General features: G+C 35.2%; 3 protein-coding genes across 8 annotated transcripts; all 3 read left to right on the forward strand.

The window, feature by feature from the left end:
* On the forward strand, positions 1-7,023 carry LOC109349089 (zinc finger CCCH domain-containing protein 12-like). Of its 4 annotated transcripts, XM_019589751.1 has the most exons (4): positions 1-1,119; positions 2,346-2,410; positions 2,447-2,520; positions 6,667-7,023. In XM_019589751.1, the coding sequence occupies exons 1-4, from the start codon at positions 381-383 to the stop codon at positions 6,770-6,772; spliced, it is 984 nt and encodes a 327-aa protein (XP_019445296.1). In that variant the 5' UTR covers positions 1-380; the 3' UTR covers positions 6,773-7,023. The 4 variants fall into 4 exon arrangements, with proteins under 4 accessions (XP_019445296.1, XP_019445293.1, XP_019445294.1 ...); XM_019589748.1 differs by having other exon boundaries at positions 4-1,119; positions 2,346-2,520; XM_019589749.1 differs by lacking the exons at positions 2,346-2,410; positions 2,447-2,520 and having other exon boundaries at positions 9-1,119; positions 6,492-7,023.
* LOC109350393 (RING-H2 finger protein ATL29-like) lies at positions 8,274-9,173 on the forward strand. Its single transcript, XM_019591635.1, has one exon. The coding sequence runs from the start codon at positions 8,274-8,276 to the stop codon at positions 9,171-9,173; it is 900 nt and encodes a 299-aa protein (XP_019447180.1).
* On the forward strand, positions 12,371-14,284 carry LOC109349091 (transcription factor bHLH71-like). 3 transcript variants are annotated; one of them, XM_019589756.1, is made up of 4 exons: positions 12,394-12,954; positions 13,371-13,784; positions 14,030-14,132; positions 14,173-14,284. In XM_019589756.1, the coding sequence occupies exons 1-3, from the start codon at positions 12,571-12,573 to the stop codon at positions 14,126-14,128; spliced, it is 897 nt and encodes a 298-aa protein (XP_019445301.1). In that variant the 5' UTR covers positions 12,394-12,570; the 3' UTR covers positions 14,129-14,132; positions 14,173-14,284. The 3 variants fall into 3 exon arrangements, with proteins under 3 accessions (XP_019445299.1, XP_019445301.1, XP_019445300.1); XM_019589754.1 differs by lacking the exons at positions 14,030-14,132; positions 14,173-14,284 and adding an exon at positions 13,876-14,011 and having other exon boundaries at positions 12,371-12,954; positions 13,371-13,838; XM_019589755.1 differs by having other exon boundaries at positions 14,030-14,284.

Below are 19,047 nucleotides of genomic sequence, written 5' to 3' on the forward strand. Positions count from 1 at the left end.
ACCATTTATAGTTCCACTTTATTCAGCTCATCCATTATGTCTGTTATGTCTATCTATCCATATCTATCTTCTTCCTCCTTCATTCAACTCTCATTACATTGAAGAAAAAATAGAAACACGCTTTCGATTCCACACCGCTGCCTTAAACTTTCTTTTTCCATATACATTATTTTTTCCCACATTATTTATGTCGTGTTGCTGTACCCATTATCTAGATCTACCTCTTCCCTTTCGCTCATAACATTCATAAATTACTTCCACTTTCTACATTATCTCACTATCACTTAACTAAACTTAAATTAACTACCCACTTGTAAGATTATTAAAAAATCTTCACTTTCTGTCCAAACAGTGGTTAGGGTTTTCAAAAATCTTAATTTATGGATCAGACCAGAGATAGCAACGTGGTTCAAATAATCACCGGCGATGAAAACTGGTCCTCCTCCGGCGATCAATCCGTTTGGGCAACCGAAGACGATTACAGATTCTTCAACAACAGCAACGATGCCGAATCAACCCCTAAGAGATCGAGAAACTCGCAGGACGCAACGGCGTCGTCTAGCAATAACCGTTCCAAAGCGATTGGGAAAATGTTCTTCAAGACTAAGCTTTGTTGCAAGTTCCGTGCCGGCACGTGTCCATATGTGACGAACTGCAACTTTGCGCATAGCATAGAGGAGCTGCGGCGGCCACCGATGAACTGGCAGGAGATCGTGGCGGCGCACGAGGAGGAGAAATCGGTGCCCGCGAGGGAGGAGTTTCAGATTCCGTCGCTTTCGGGTTATTCAGGGGAGACACAGAGGTCTTATAAGGGGAGACATTGCAAGAAGTTTTATACCGAGGAAGGGTGCCCCTATGGGGATAGTTGCACTTTTATGCATGACGAGAATTCGAGGAATAGAGAGAGTGTGGCTATTAGTTTGGGACCTGGTGGGTATGGTGGTGGTGGTGGCAGTGGCGCAGGTGTGGGTGGGGGTGCTGGGAGTGGTGGTGGCGGCGGTGGCAGTGGTAGTTTGAATTTGAAGCCATCCAATTGGAAGACGAGGATCTGCAATAAGTGGGAGTTGACAGGGTATTGCCCGTTTGGGAATAAATGTCATTTTGCTCATGGTGCTGCAGGTATTCTCCTCTTTGCATTTCTATGTTTTATGAGGTTAATGTTTCACCTAAATAAAGGTGTTTTTTTAACCCCTCTTTTCTTTCTAGTTGTGATGCATTGTGAAATGTAAATGTCACTCTAAATTAGTGTTTTAAAACTTAGAGACATACAAACGAATTCATTAGAGAGATGATTGAGGTAGAACTTAAATAGTTCACCTTAACTAGTAGAAATGATAGTAAATCTCACCTTAACTAGTAGAAATGATAGTAAAATCTCATCTTAACTAGTTCGAACATGTGTGGAGAAGATTTGTTGAAACACCAATAAGGAGAGTTGATCAGATGGTACCTTAATCATTGGAGATAGAGGAAAACTATGGGTGAAATTGTTAAGAAGGATTTAGGTGTAAATGATTTGTCTATAGGCTTGATTTATGATAGGACACATCATGACGCCATTTGGTCCACGTAGCCCACACCACCCTGTGGAAAAAGCTTTGGTTGTTGTGTTTTGAAACATTAGTGCACCACTTAAACTGCTTGTTTGTTGTCCCTCAATTAACACTCTGAGCAGTGAGCAGGGTAAATTATTATTTCATATTTTTACTTCTCAGTATTGCTCAATTAACACATTAGAACATACACATGTTAACCATCTATTCTTTAAAGTATCTGCAAATGAAGTTAGACCTATATGAGAAGCTGATTTAGTTAAACATCCAAGCATCAGGTTTTCTACAAGTAATAATAGCAGCTTTCAAGATGCTTCTTAGGCTAGGTAGTCAGCAATCTAGTTGAGAAACAAGAGATGAAGAAAATAAACTATTTACAATCTATTTTCTGCCTGAATCAAAGTATAAGGAACACAAAATTTTGTAAATAAATTTATCATTAACTTGCAAAATTAATGTGATAGAGGAATATAAATGTTTCAGTACTTCAATGATTTATAATTACACGGCATTCCACCGTTCCTTCCTAACTAAATACACCAATGCATACAGTACTTATTGTTATTTCCATATGCTCATTTCCATTATTTGAATATCTGCATGGAGCATGATTGTAACACCATTTGACAGTTTCAGTGTGTTATTGCTTGTCCTGCATGTATTACATTTTGATGTCATATTCTCTGATGTTGGCACCTGCCAAACTTTTATTGGCTTACACTGTTTATCTGTCAAAATTATGGCTAGTATTCCATTTTCATAAAAAGTCCGACCCTGATATTATGATCACAGAATTGAGCCAACATGGTGGGTTTGTAGATGGAGAAAATAGAGACTCAGCTTCTGCTGGTACTCCTGACACAAAACGTGGAGGAGGACTGTTGAAAACTCTGGCAGATAATGTGGTTGCATCAGTTATTCCAGTTGCTCATTCTGATGTCTATCATATTGGGGTTCCTTCACAAAGGCCATCAGTAGTGATTCAAAGGCCAGGACAGAGAGATCAGATTGGTTTAATCAATATATGATTACTCTTCGAGATAAGACAAGATACAAATTAAGGAGATGAGAAGAGCTGATTGCAACAAGTCAAGACTCTACTCGACTTTCAATTTTAGAACCAACTTGTGGCTATACTTAAGGGATGGAGATAAGATGATCAAATCAAATTAGATTAGGTTTGTTATGATTATGTTAATTACGATTTTATCTTCAAATTTCAATTTGTTAGGATTATTTTTCTACATAAAATGATAAGAACAAGAGAGTATTATGCATAAATTTATACTTTTTAATATTCCCAAAAAATCTTCCCTTTGCTTATCCATTTTAATATTTACAAAGTATTAGAATATTTTATAGTACAATATATATACTTTTTTTGGTACATGGATAATATATATACTTTTTTGGGTAGATGGATAATATATATACTTTTTTGGGTACATAGATGATATATATACTAGAACTCGAGAAGCACTTTAATCAAAATAAATCTATTCCTGAAATCAGAATCTTTAAACTCAATTTTTCCACCGTTTTTAGTTCCACCTGATTCATAACCACTACTATGTCTGTTCTATCAATCTATCCGTATGGATCTTCTTTCCCCTTCACTCAACTCTACAATCTTATCACATTTAAGAAAACACAACAACAACAACAAAAAGCTTTCGATTCCTCCGCTATTTCCTAAACTTTCATTTCTTATACCTTTATCTTCATTTCGCTCTCATAACACTCACAAAATCACTTCCACCTAACTAAACTTAAATTAACGACCCACTTGTTAGATTTCTTTAAAAATCTCAACTTTCTGTTCCCCAAAATCGTAATTTATGGATCATACCCGAGACAGCAACGTTGTTCAAATAATCACCGGCGGTGAAAACTGGTCCTCCTCCGTCTCCGGCGACCAATCCGTTTGGGCAACCGAAGATGATTACAGATTCTTCAACACCAACAACGACGCTGACTCTACCCCAAAGAGATCGAGGAACTCGCAGGAAGCAACACCGTCGTCTAGCAATAACCGTTCCAAAGCGATTGGGAAAATGTTCTTCAAGACGAAGCTTTGTTGCAAGTTCCGTACCGGCACGTGTCCCTACGTGACTAACTGTAACTTCGCGCACAGTATTGAGGAGCTGCGGCGGCCACCGCCGAACTGGCAGGAGATTGTGGCGGCGCACGAGGAGGAGAAACCGGTACCGCCGGTGGAAGAGTTTCAGATTCCTTCGCTTTCGGGGTATTCAGGGGAGGTGCAGAGGTCTTATAAGGGGAGACATTGCAAGAAGTTTTATACTGAGGAAGGGTGTCCCTATGGTGATAGTTGCACTTTTTTGCATGATGAGAATTCCAGGAATAGAGAGAGCGTGGCTATAAGTTTGGGACCTGGTGGGTATGGTGGAGGTAGTGGTGGGGGCGATGGTGGTGGTGCTGGGAGTAGTGGTGGTGGTGGCGGCGGTAGTTCGAATTTGAAGCCTTCGAATTGGAAGACTAGGATTTGCAATAAGTGGGAGATGACAGGGTATTGCCCGTTTGGGAACAAATGCCATTTTGCTCATGGTGCTACAGGTATGTTGTTTCTCTTTGCCTTTCAATGTTTTATGAGGTTGATGCTAATGTTTCACCTGAATAAAGGTGTTTTTTTAACCGCTCTGTTTTCTTTGTAACTGTGATGCATTGTGAATGCGAATGCCACTCTCGAGTGAATCTTTCTTGGAACCGATGTTATAATTTCCAGAATTTGGTGTTTTAAAACTTAGTAGATAGTTAGGAGTGAATGCTTTAGAGGGATAGTTGAGGTAGCATTTATAATGTAGAAAAGATGGTAGAATCTCATCTTAACCGGTTCGGACAAGTGTTGGGAAGACCACACATGATTTTGAAGTACATGATGCCTATAGATTTGATTATGATAGGATATATGACATATGATACCATTTGCTCCATTAGCCGATACCACCTAGTGAAATTTTTTTGGTTGTTATTTTAAAACATTAGGGCACCACGTAAGTGTTTGTGTTGTCTCTCAATTAACACTTCTTAGCAGTTAGCAGGGTAAATTCTTATTTCATTTTGTACTTCCTATTTCTTAACAAACACATTGTCTCTTTCTTTGGTTGTTAATTTTACTTTCCCAATGCCTTGGATGCTTCAATATCTTTGGTTCCTTTACCTATTTATTTAATTTTTTCAACTCCAGCTACAAGTTTTAGAATGAGAGGATAAAATGCTTAGCTTCCTAAGTTGTGGGCTCAGAATGAAGAGAAAAAAAATGGTTGCTTGCATCCTTGTAGCTCTCGACTAGATGTCATATAGATGGAAATTGATCAATGTTTTCACTGATGTACTTTTTTGCAACTGCTGCATACACAGTGGAAGCAACATTGAAGGAAAGGAAACTTCATTAGAACATACAATATGTTAACTAGAAAGTCCTTAAGGTACTTTCGAATTTAGCTAGACGGTTAGACCTATATGAGAAGCTGATTTAGTTAGCACCTAAACGTCGGGTTTTCTGCAGCTAATAATCGCATCTTTCATGATGCATGTTAGGTTAGGTAGTCAGCAATCTAGTTGAGAAACAAGAAATGAAGAGTATAAACTATTTTACAATCTATTTTCTACCTTTACCAATGTATAGGGAATCCAAATTTTGTAATAAATTTATGATCAACTCCCAAAACTAATGTAATAGAGGAACATAAATGTTTTTTAGTACTTAAAATGATTTATAATTACCCGGTAAAATAGAATTTGATGTTGTTTTCTCATTTTAAATCAACAAAAAAAAAAATGACACGATATCAACAATGACGGGCAAAAGCCCTGATCTTGCTAAAAGTATGAGTTAATGTAATAATGAAAGTTTATTGGAATATGCTAATGTCTTCAAGTAACCAATGGAGCATAGAGAGTTTTGATTGTATTTTGGCCTCTATTATTTATTCAAATGTCTTTCCCATGAAGGGTGAGCCTCGGGCAACGGCAATGTTGCTTGCCTTGTGATACGAATCATGGGTTCAAAATACCCTCTTCGCTTGTGGGGATAAGGTTATGTATCTACCCTTCCCAGACCTTGTGCACTGGGCTCCCCCTCGTCTTTCCCCCTGAGGCTGAGGCTGTGCTCCTCCCTATGTTACTTTAATGCAGTATCATGTTTTGTGAAATTGGTTAGAGAGTGGACTATAAAGCTTCAAACAAGAGCATAAGATGATTCTCAATTTCATTCTTAAGGTATTATGGTTACTCAACATAGTTAAAGATTCTTTTAGCTGAGGCCAAGGTGTCTGAATATGCTACTTATTGTCTTGTATGCACAATTTAACGAATGCATACAGTACTTATTGTTATTTCTGTATGCTCATTTCCATTATTTGAGTATCTGTGTTAGAACTGGTATCTAAGAGAATTGAGATTTAGAGTTGTTGAATAATACTTCAGATTCAAGATCAAATCGATCTTGAATCTATACAACTTTATTGATTTGTAAGAAGAAGAATAGGAAAGATTACAATGGAAAATAGAAACTCCCTAGTAACTGAATTGCTCCAATTCGGTTACTCCCTTTCTAGACTTTCCTCAAAACTATCTATTACAAACCCACCCTTCTTTATTTATACTATTCTCAGATAACTACCTTCAACCAAATTAACTACCCCCAACTGACTTAAGTAACTTCCCTCTAAGTCCCTTTCTTACTTCTCCTAACATACACCTTCGTAGTAGGAGGCCTGGACCTACCCTTATCAATCTGCTTGGAGCATGATTGTAAGGCTGTTTCACAGTTTCAGTATTGGTTCAGTGCTTGTCCCCATGTATTACATTTTGAGATGTTGGCACATACCAAAGTTATTGGCTTACACTGTTTATTTGTCAAAATTATGTCTAGTAAGCCATTTCATAAAAAGTCTGACCCTGATTTTTTTAACTCAGAGTTGAGCACTCATGGTGAGTTTGTGGAGGGAGAAAATGGAGACACCACATTTGCCGGAACTCCTGACACGAAACATGGAGGACTACCTTCAAAAACTCCTGCTGATAGTGTAGTTGCATCAGTTATTCCAGTTGCTCATTCTGATGTCTATCATATTGGGGTTCCTTCACAAAGGCCATCAGTAGTGATTCAAAGGCCAGGACAGAGAGCTCATCAGAAGTGGAAAGGTCCAGATAAAATAAGTAGGATATATGGTGATTGGATCGATGACATCGAATAGAGTTTCAATCCCTGTGTATTGGCAACAAGGAAATTAACTGATTAGGACTTGTAATTCCCCAGTGTATTAATAACCTTGAAACTGAGTATGTAATCTCCTCTGAATGTGATGTTACAATGTATCTTTATGCTTTCTTGTCTGAACAGAGGAGCCAGTTTTTGGGGCTCCTTCATGTTTATTTATGTAAGATTTTCCATTCTCATCTTCTTTTTATTAGTTGATTAGTTGCCAACTTGACATATGAAGGATCATTTTGTTGTCTTTACATATACACGCCTCCAAGTGAAATAGTTACAAAACCTTATATCTGAATGGCCGAAAATCTGGTTTATGACAATATGTGATATGGATTGATTTTTGTAGCTGATTTCAAATAATGCTTTGGTTGCTGGTTGTACAGACAAATACCATTAATTTCTGCTAAAGTAATGAAGTCCACTATTGGTTGAGAATATGAGCTAGCTTTTGTGGTGGATCTAGGTTTACCATTGGTCATCCATAACTATCTAGTCTTGCACATATAATGCTTTGGATGTCTATCCTTAGATTTGAGGGTGTGTGAAGATATTGAAAACTCACATTGGTTGTGATTTGTGAATATAAAGCAAAATTCATTTACAATAATTAGACATACCTTTCATGTGATCTTGCTCTCAAGGTGGGAGTTACTTTAATATAGTGCATTTGTGTTATTTTTACATTCTTGGCAAATGTGACTTTTCTATGTTGAATAGAAGATTAGAAAGAAAAAATGTTTAAGCAAGTGAGGGGTGAGCAGGATATAGGAAACTTGAATTCCAACATTTTTACATAAGAATGTTTAACACTGCTGGTCATAATATTTCCAAGAATGTTCAATGACCAAACACTACACAACAATTTTACAAGCTTTTGTATGTATTTTAATTTTGCATATACCATAATATTTACGTATAAATGTTTCATGTGTCAATTTTAATGGTACAAAACAATATTATTTTTATATTTATTGTTTTTCCTCCTCCTTAATTTCTCTATAAATAAAAATAACTATTCCTTGATAATGGACGGTTACATAACAAATTTAACTAACCTTTATATACAATATATTAAGAGCTCTACACACACAATAGCCCACACACTTCCATTGATTCAGAATTATCCTAGATAGTGTTCGGACATAAGCCCTCATCTTTCTCATAAGGACTCGTTCAATATCAATGTTCCCGCAAACAAAGGCTTCCATCTAGTGCTAGCAGAACACAATGACATATATCTCCTTGATTCTATGTATTTCGTGCCTAAGAATCTCACCTTAATAAATAAATAAGGAACGAAAAAGAACAACAAAAGAAAGAACGATCTTATTGCCACTTTACCTCATTGTTTATGCTTAAACTTCTCTCATCCATGCAAAGAAATTAAAGAGCCAAATGATGAAAAGTCAAGAATAATAACTAATCTCTTCCTTTACCCTTTTGGAAGCAAAGACACAATTGATATTTTTGATCTTGACAAATAAATGTTTTCAGCAAAACCAGATGATTCTGAATCCTCACCATCTTCATCATATAGTAGCCCACCAACTATTATAGCTTTTGCCCTGGCCTTGGTTGTGGTGTGTTTTGCTGGTTTCAGCATTGTTTACTTCTGCAGGTGTTATTTATTGAGCAATTTCAACACTTGGGTATTTCAACGTTCAACCTCACTTGGTGGTTCCATTGTTAATAATGTTACTTCTCTCAGTAGGGGGCTTGACCCTTTGGTGCTTCAAACTTTCCCTACATTTCCCTATTCCACTGTTAAAGACCTTCGAAAAGAGAAGTATAGCCTCGAATGCGCAATTTGCTTGCTTGAATTCGAGGATGATAGCATGCTGCGCTTCTTAACCATTTGTTCACATGTTTTTCATCAAGAATGCATTGACCTATGGCTTTGTTCTAACAAGACATGCCCTGTTTGTCGTAAAGATCTTGATTCAGCAATTGGCGAAGCACGAAATTCTCACGAGCGAGCAGAGGACAATGTTAATGTTGAACAAGAGAGAAGGGGTGAGGTATCCATTGATGTAAAAGAAAGCGAAGATCACCGTAGACATAGTGGTGGTAACAATGAAGAGTCAATTCCTATGAGTACGAGCATGCAAACACATGGAGAACACATGTTTTTAAGGTCACACTCGACAGGGCATTCCATAGTTATGATTAGAGGAGAAGATGAAGGGAACAATAATGATAAATATACGTTGAAATTACCGGAGCATGTAGCAGTACTAAACATTGTAGGAGGAGGAAGACACAACCACTCAAAGAGTTGTACAAGTTATAAGGATGTAATAAGGCCTGTTGCACCTTGTAGTAATTGTGGTTATGTTGAAACTGTATCTGGTTGCTCTTCCATTAGGGCTAATGAAAATGTTTAAGTCTTCTTCATTCGATTTTAGTTTTATCCTTTTGCCTTCTTGTTTAAAATTTCAGATGTACTTGGAGATATAGACGATGGTATAGACTTAGTGTAGTTGTACTTCTTTAGAATTTTAGATACACAAAGGTTAACTAATTGGTACTTTACTATTGTAACTATTTAGATGAGAACACTTTCCTTAGTTCTGGGTGACCTTAAAATGGATATATGCACCGGGGTTATAGTTATTTGAAGGTAATCCTGATTTCTCCATAGAGCATCTCTGATTACTATTTGGGCATCTGCTCATGGATTTGGTTTTAATATTTGTATGTCGTCCATTGTTCGACCAATGTAGCCGACTTTACCTAATTGAATTAAGGCTTGATTGTTGTTGTATTTGAATGTCATCCATTTTTTTCAGCTGTTTTCAATTCTATTGCCAACTGGTTGATATTACTCATGGAAGTAAAACTTCAGTACTCAAGGAAGCATTTAACTGGAACGAGGTGGCTACATATCCTCCAGTGTACACTTGTTATTCTCATATGCTTTCTCTCTCTCTTTCAAAAATATTTTCTTTTAATTTTACAACTTGTATGCAAGTAAAATATCCTGATGGGGTTGGTAAACTTGTCTGTAGAATGTAGATACCCTGCCTCTCTGTATTATCAAACACAGCCCTTGTATATAAGCCTATATTTTATCAACTGTTGTCTGAACTTTAGAATATGTTTGTATGAAATAAATGTTGTGGTTAGTGTTACTATCTATTTTAAAAATAGGTTACTTTCCTCTTTGTTAATCATCCAGAGAACTTACTATAAAACTTGGGTGGCAAATATAATATTGAATATGAATAGGGGCTGAACATAGGACTGATCCTTGATGACACATACATACTGACGATAACCATTTCCATGCACATGCAATTGTATGTTATCTTTGCATGGACACTGATTGATCACTCCTTGGTCAGTGAAAACACAACCCACAACCCATACTGTGATGTGTGTTTGTTTACTATACTTCATTTTCATGCATTCCTAATGTGTCATACTTTAACAAGTTCTCATATATGATGTTCGGTTAAAAAAAAGGTAGAGGGACAAAAGAAGCATCGATCTTCTAGCTAGTATACAGAATTGGAAAAGAATATTGGAAATGAGTCATGGGAATTTTTAAGTGAGTTAAGTTCTGGTGATATCCTGGGTGATGTATTTTTTCATGAAGGGAAGATTTACACTAGAGTCACATGGTTAACTTAACAGAGACCTGACATATTGGACCACGGTCCAAGGTCCAATTCTGTCCTTCATATGTCATCATCACCACATTAGGCTAAATGTCTGTGTTTGTAACATGTCTTTTTTCATCTTACTTACACGCAGACATTCACATGCTCTTAAACTTTTACTCAAGCTAGGCTCTTCTTGTTGGAAGATCTTCATTTATGGGTTATAACATTATTCTATGGGTTAAGTGAAAGAAGCATATAAGTGGGGTTGATACTATATTTTGACCAAAAACCTTAAGGCATTAGGTCATGGGTCTATTCACTTATATGCTCTTTTACTCATCCATTTTTGCCCAATGTGAGATTTCTTCATTCACACTCGGAATACCCACTTGCACCGTCGTTGACTTATCCTTTCACAACGGAACACGCCGCCCTGACCTCTCGTCAGGAAGACTTTCGACACAAGGATCCCTCATGGATCTACCGACCACTTGTCGCTTAAATACTCCGTTGAGCCATCGAACCATCAGCTCTGATACAACTTGTTGGGAGATCTTCATCCATAGGTTACAACATTCCTCCATGGGCTAAGTGAAAGAAACATATAAGTGGGTTTGACACGACCTAAAACCTTAAGACATTAAGTTTATAGATCTATCCATTTATATCCTCTTTAACTCATTCATTTTTGCCAAATGTGAAATTTCTTCATTCACATTTGGAATAGCCAACACTTTTCACTCGGTTACATTTGCATGTTTGAGATATTTGTAAGGTGATTTGATAGATATTCCTTGTCAAAGTACCGGTGGTCCTAATCATAATAAATTTCTTTAAACTTTGATTTGATATATTTTCTTTGCCAGGGTTTTATTGGGAAAAATTCTATTTAATCTGATGATTGCTCTATGTTGAAAATGGTTATTATCTGATTATTGGTTGAGAGACAGTTTTATTTCACATGGAATTTTTCAATAAACTTGTGACAACCATAATAACATGAAATACTCCCTTCGAATAGAAGGTGCATTGGTCATCAAATAAATAATGTTGTAACCTAACATCTCATTTCAAGTTGACTGATGAAGTCAAAATGATCTTCTTGGTAGTTTTAGCATATAACGGTCATGGACCAACAAGACATGACATTGACATAATAGTGTAAAAATTTACTAGATTCTTATATAGACTAAAATATCAAATGTTTGATTTCTAAAAATGACATTTGTTAGAGGAGTATATACGCATTGATAAGGAATACCCTTAGTTAAACCAAAAAATAATAGTTGCGAAATTCTAACAATTTTATATGTTCCTATTGCCCATTTTTTATTTGTTCTTGTAGCCTTGAGCATCTTTCCTGCATGGATAAACCTCCACCATTGGATTCTCAAGTCAACAACAGCAAAATGTTGATATGCCTTTGACATGTAAAATGTACAATTAATTTGTGAAATAGATGGTATAGTGTGTATAAATTATTTATATGGGAATCTCGGGTACATGGGTCAGTCATTTCCTACAAACTCCAACACAGATTTGAATGTGAGGAGTAGCTATTTCACCTTGTCTGTTGTTTGAATGCATATTTCTATATAGATTTGGGCCCCCACACACTCTACTATTGCAGAAGCTGTGCCAGTCTTTGACAGCATCTATGAAATTGTGAAGTGAAGGGTACCAAGGCATGGATTAGTGTGAGGAACCTGTTTCCTATTCCTACAAATTTTTATTGTTGAAAAGCTTAACACCTTTTTTGTCCTCCCTCACGTGCTAATCTAAATTACCCTTTTCCAATAGTTAACTTAGCAAAAAGATTGTCACACCAAATTTTTATACACTTTTTACACTAATAATCAATGTGTAAATAAATACTGTGTAGTGTGTACTATGTGGCGACCAAAAATATTAATTCATTACCAACATTGATAATCTATTTACATATCTGATCATTATATAATACTTGTTGTTTATCACTTGTTTGTACATTAATCACTCATGTAAAAGTGACCTGCAATATTTGTTAAGTAAATAGCAAAAATGTATGATTTCACACATTTTCCTCTGTCTCTAATTGCATCAACTGGTATTTTCTATAAAGGGTTGTTCTGCTGAATTAAGAATACATGAAGACCTCTTAGGTAACTTATTTCTCACAATAAGAGAATTCAGACCAATGGCTTTAGAAACTCTTCCATCTAATGAGTTTTCCAATTTCACTATCTATGATACTATTTCTGCAACACCATTTAGAAGCTATGACTCTTCAGAGGCTAGTTTCTTATTAGGAGAGAACATAGTTGATTACCATGAACATGACCCTGATGCATTCAGTAACTATGCATTAGGGACACAAAAACGCCAATCCGGTGAACCAAGGCAGAATTTCGCGGCGCAAGGGAGGAAGAAGAGAAGAAGAAAGCCAAGAGTTTGCAAGAACAAGGAAGAAGCTGAAGCTCAAAGAATGTCTCACATTACAGTAGAAAGAAACCGGAGGAAGCAAATGAATGAGCATCTTGCTGTTCTGCGTTCACTCATGCCTGAATCCTATGTCCAAAGGGTTTGTCACATTTGTTTCTTTTTCAGTCATGTCTTTCTCATAAGAATGTACTTGGGAGTTTTCACAACTTTGCTATGAAATATGTTATGTTCCCTAATAGCAAAGCTGTGGCGATATTCTCTTTTCAGAAAACTGCTAAGCTAAAGTTGTACAAGCATATTCAAAAACTTCATGAGGATAAATCTGAGCAGAATCTTAAAGCTATGTTATATGCACAAATTATTTGGACATTTATTTCTTCCAAACGTGAGAAAGAAACAATACTAAGCCTAATAATTTGAAGTTTGAAAGTAAATATGTTTTTAGTTTTAGATATCATACTTTGTCCTTCTTGAAAAGCTTCATATATATGTTTTTTTCCCAATAATCTTTTCTCAATTCCACCATTGATTATGTGCATCTTTTGCATGTTTTAGGGTGACCAGGCCTCTATAGTTGGTGGAGCTATAGAATTTGTGAAGGAATTGGAGCATCTCTTGCAATCTCTTGAGGCTCAAAAGTTGCAACTTTTACATCAAAGGGTTGCACAAACCAATGAAGATACAGCCATTTCCAAAATCAACACACCCCCTTTTGCACAATTTTTTGTGTACCCTCAGTATACATGGTCCCAGGCTCCTAACAAATACACATCTCAGACTAAGGTTGGTGCCATAGCTGATATTGAGGTTACTTTGATCGAAACACATGCAAGCATTCGAATTCTATCGCAAAGAAGACTCAGGCAACTATCAAAGTTGGTTGCTGGTTTTCAAACACTCTACCTCACCATTCTTCATCTCAATGTCACAACCATTGACCCATTGGTACTTTATTCTGTCAGTGCTAAGGTATGTATTCATGTAACAATCATGTGTGCTATACAGGGATATGTTACTTGCTTTTTTGACCGGGCCAGAATATTATGGAAAAATTCCAGTCTTAGATAGTAAATATTGCAGAAAATGTCTTTTCATTAAGTGCCAAAGTAGTACTTGAGATGTTACTGTTGATTAATTGAAATGGTGTCGTTATATAATATCAAATGAAAATTTAGATAACTTTGTTTAGCTAAAATTGGCAACTTTTAATGAAGGTTGAAGAAGGATGTCAACTTGGTTCAGTAGATGACATTGCAACAGAAGTTCACCACTTGCTTAGAATAATTGATGAAGAAGCTTCCCTTTGTTGCTGATGAGGTTTATTTAGTGGAATGGACAAAACAACCCATCCCCTTAGAAAGAAAAAGAACAAAACATTTGCATAGGGCTTGAGTTTTTGTTTGTGTTTTTTTAAGTGTGCCGTTGAAGTGTTGATGCTAAAAGCAAATTCTGTAAATGGTGTTTTAGTTCGTTGAAGCGTACTTTTGTTTGGGATTTGGGAAGATGGTTTGTAGGAAACTTGACTGGCATGGTTTAAAAACCAAATGGAAATTAAATTGCTGACACAGCATCTAATTTGCAGATGGGAGCTATGGGGATCACCTCTCCCAATCATATGTTGAGACATAAGTAAAAAAATATTTTAAAAACAAAGAATAATAAAAAATAACATTTTAATTGGCTCGACATGGGAGGGGCTTGTACTTTGTGTTTTACTTCATGAGGATTTCAGTGAACAGAAATTAAAGATAACTCTCCCCACTACCACTAAACGACTCAGGAAAGGGGAATTATTGAATTCAATTTCGTTCTACCCACGACCAATATGAGCAAGTCATTTTAAAAAAAATATTAATTCAATAATTCATTTACCAATTTTACCCTACATTAATTATTTTATCTTTAACTACAAACCTTATTACTTATTTACTATTGTCTTATGCAACTGTCGTGCCTGTCAACCCGCTTTATTATCGTTTGTAATGTATAGTTTGTATTTTATAAATTCAAATATAATTTTTTGCACTAAATTTACGGTTGAATTTATTCAATTGGTCTAATGTTCAATTTTTTAAATACACTTTTAAAATAAGAAGATAATAAGGATAAAATAAGAAAATAATATTATATGGTTTTTTGGTAGAAGTAAAAAGATATTGAAAGCAAAATAGGAAAACACAAATTACACCATGGTTATTTGTGTTTTCCCTTTATTAATAGAATAAATATTTAAAAAAAAGAAGATAATTATAAATAAAATAATTAAATAAAGAAAATGTTTCATGTCCAGTTAAAATAATTTTTTTTTGAAAATTTTGACTTTTATCTGAATATATGTGAAATATGATATCTTCTACTGGATGCATTTGGCTAACACGCTCCATTGATTCCCCTTGTTCAAGCAATATGCTGCTGATCACGCATATATTCATATTGATAAACTCGTCTCTCACTTGAGTAGTTTATATCTTCATCCTTTCTCCGAAAACTGTCTTCAAACAACACCTCTCTTTGAAAGGACCCTCGGTTTCATTTAATCAGCATTTGCAGGAGCATGTTACAGCCTAATAATAGCATCCAAGTCAATCTTAGACTCAACAACTACGTTCAGCTAATTCTGCCATAATTGATTCTCCCTCGTTAAACTTTACTCGACTCAAAAATTGTGTTAGCCCTCATTTTAGAACCATTTTTTCCCAAGGGATATTCTTTCACCAAAATAGGTAATAGATTGGAAAACATACACTCGCACATAAAATCTCGGGGTGGAAATAGAATCATCTAATCTATATATAAAGCACATATCAACTTATCTTTAGGAATATTCTCCACTGCATACTCTCACACACTAACCTATATATAAAGCAGTTACTAGAACACGTTGGATTATGTTCAACCCCACTCTCTTCTTTACAGACTCGTCTGATCTTCTGGTAGAAGACAATGGAATCATTTGTCAACTCGAGGGAGGGAGAAAGAGTGAATTTGTGTGTGTTAATTACTAACTTTTGTTGTAAGAGGCATCAAGTTATCGAGATATGTGATACATTTTTGTAGTTTTCAGAGGAAGGCTTAGATTACAGTATTGACATATTCATAATTAAAGTTTTACAACTTCTATTTTAATAAGTTAAGTATTTTTATTTTTTATAAACTTTTGACCTTTATTTATATATGCATTTAAAAAAATAAAAATTAAATAACAAAGTTAAGCTGATATATTTTGTTTAGTCAAAATAATATTATTGTTGAAAAAAGGGCTTTGTGGGATCGATGCAATATTTCATCTGTTCTGATTCTCAGCTTACAATTTTGTTTCTTTCTGCGCAATTTGATAGAGATATATCATAGACAATGTGTCCACTAGTGTATACCAGAAGCAGATACAGCCATGCATGGATGATCCCTACATGCATATGATCAAACCATTATCTAGTTTAGTTTGATTATTAAGTCACATTTTTCTTCCTTACAAATGTCTTTTTCAATATAGATAATAGCATGCTCTTAAACAGATTGATAAAGCATAATGAAGAAAGTACACCCGAATCGGAGAAAGAAAAAGGAAGAGAGAATGGTGCCAAATCAGCCAATGCATATTGAATATTGAGCTGGTTTATCATTTTGGATTGATAATTGGCTTCTGAATATCTTAATGTAAGGTAAAGTTTCAGACAGCTAATTTTTGCATGGTGGATTTTAAAATTTAGACCCCAACTTTTTTTTTTGGAAAATCTCATAAGCCCTTAATAAAATGCATTCTAAATTTGTAAGAAGTACCAATATGGAAATATATTCTCATAGTTACCTTTTCTGAATATAAGAAACGCATTCCGACTAACGGTAAAAAAAATCTTAACAAATACATGTCTGAATGTAAAATAATATTTAGAAAAATATTATTATAAAGTATTTAGTATTTGTTTCCTAACTTGCCACACCCCTGTGGTAAGACAGTTACACTAGGAAGTGGATTTAATCTAAGTGAAAACATAAAATGCATATTTTCTTACTCCTGAGCAAAGACAAAACCAGATTTCGTGCACCTAAATGCTAAATGTACACTCGCGGTTTCATACGATGCATAACTAGAGTCAATCCAAGTGTCGTTGAGATTAAGATTAAACAGGAATGACGAAGTGGAAAGTGATTAATTGTATTGCATAGTACAATATTTCTATACACCTAGGACATCCTCATCAACTTTGACATAAAACAACTGCCCATAAAACAACAACTGTTGAATGCATCAACAAGTTCAACTTTGAATGATATTTTTTAAATACATTCATGTAGTAAAAAAATATTTCATTGTATTTAAAAATATTTCAACAGGTGAATGTATTTTAAAATATATTATTTTCTTTAAGTACATTTTGAATGCTTTTTTTTAGAGTTATGGGCTCTTTAAGTTATAAAAAAATAAAACTAAGGGTATTATGAGATTTAAAAAATGGAGAATTTGTTTTAAGTTAGGGTTCTGGTGAAAGTTCTAGTCTTGATATAAACCCTTCAAATCGTGGGCCGACCCAATACATTTTTGTATTTGGGCCTATCAATCCAAATGCACTATGAGATGGAATGATCCAACCCAATTTATTTTTATAAATATGCATATAATATATGCAGGAAGTAGTATTATAAAAAATAAGAACAATTAATCGTTGGATCACATTTCAACAATACAGATTAAGATAAAGATTAAAAAGAAATAATCATATCAACAGTAACTAGTTTTTTAAATTGACATCCCTTTGATTTTTTACGGTACCTTTAAAAAGTTGTATACAGAGAATGTAATATGATGGGCGATGTTCAGAAATTGATTTGTAAAACTTTTACTGAAAAATCCAATACTTGTGCGACGTTTGTGGTTTCATAAAATATAGTTCTCGCTGTGAACGAATGGGCTCTTAGTACTAATCCTAATGCAAGAAGGATGCAGAACGAAGTTTCAGTCAAAATGGCCAAAATAATGATATTTAGCGAAGGAGATTTATATTGTGATATACCAGTCCACAAACTGAGATACGAAAAAACATTAATTCAACGCTGCCAAAGCCCTCCTTTTCTCTCGTTTTTGCGTGTGAAAAAGGGCAAGTATCTAAAGCAAGCAAAGGTCATATGAATCGGTAATTGTCACTATTATGGTCCTCACCATTCTTTGGAATTGCTCAAAGGTTGAGCTGGAAGTTTTGGCAGAGTTAAGTACATACCCTGTCATACAAGCACCATTCGGATAGTTAAGGATAACCTTGAAGTTGACAGGGTCATTTGATGTATCTATATAACCCAAAGTCTTTTCATATTATATGACACATTAGAAGGGGTCATTTTACTCAATAAAGTGTGACATTTTATATCAAATCAATACTTTATCAACGCGCATATGAATTTGGGTTTAGGAGAGAGACTTAATTGAAAATGGTTTTGAGAAATTATTAACGGTTGAAGGGGAATCTGAATATTCATTCAATGACACTATTATTGTGACAACCGTATACAATTATTTAAGGGCGTGCTCTATCAACTCGATAATAATGAAGAGGACTATGGTCCCTGATGGCAATTATGTCATCATCGAATTGACACCTTATGGGTATATCTAAAATCAGTGTCTTTCACACAGAAATGGTCTAGTAATTGGGTAGCACAGGGCCAGAAGCTGAAAATGAAAACAATAGGTATGGTTTATGCACAAATCAAGGTTCTGAATTTCGGGGGTAGGATAGTGATTTGGTTGGTCGAATTTGGCTTAATAAGTAGGATAAGGTTGCTTACATCTATCATTGTCATACCTCACCCTCGTGCATTGGGATGCCCATGTACAATAGTGATTTGGTGAAGTTCTACCTTAAATGTCAAAGGATTTGTACGTAACGTGTAGGGTAAGTTTCATTCTAGTTGAAGCTCATTTTCACTGGACTAACTACATATCTTTACTGCAATATATTACAGATGTTATTCTGATTGTGGACTGCCTTAAAACTCTACCACAAATGTATGTATAAGTTTTCATAAACTGTCAGGTTTCATGAGAAATTATCCCAATTGTGTTCAAATCTCATTTCATTTAATCTTTCTCAAGTTTAATAATTCTTGTGATAATAATTTATGCTTACGTTGTTAGTTCTTTGTAATTCATCATTGTATTGATAGCTTGATACAGAGCAGATAAAAAACATGTGGCTCCCAAGTTCTAAAGCTAAAAGAGAGAGGAGTTTGAGATACT

Source organism: Lupinus angustifolius, chromosome LG06 (genome assembly GCF_001865875.1).
Source record: "Lupinus angustifolius cultivar Tanjil chromosome LG06, LupAngTanjil_v1.0, whole genome shotgun sequence".
Taxonomy (NCBI): Eukaryota; Viridiplantae; Streptophyta; class Magnoliopsida; order Fabales; family Fabaceae; genus Lupinus; species Lupinus angustifolius.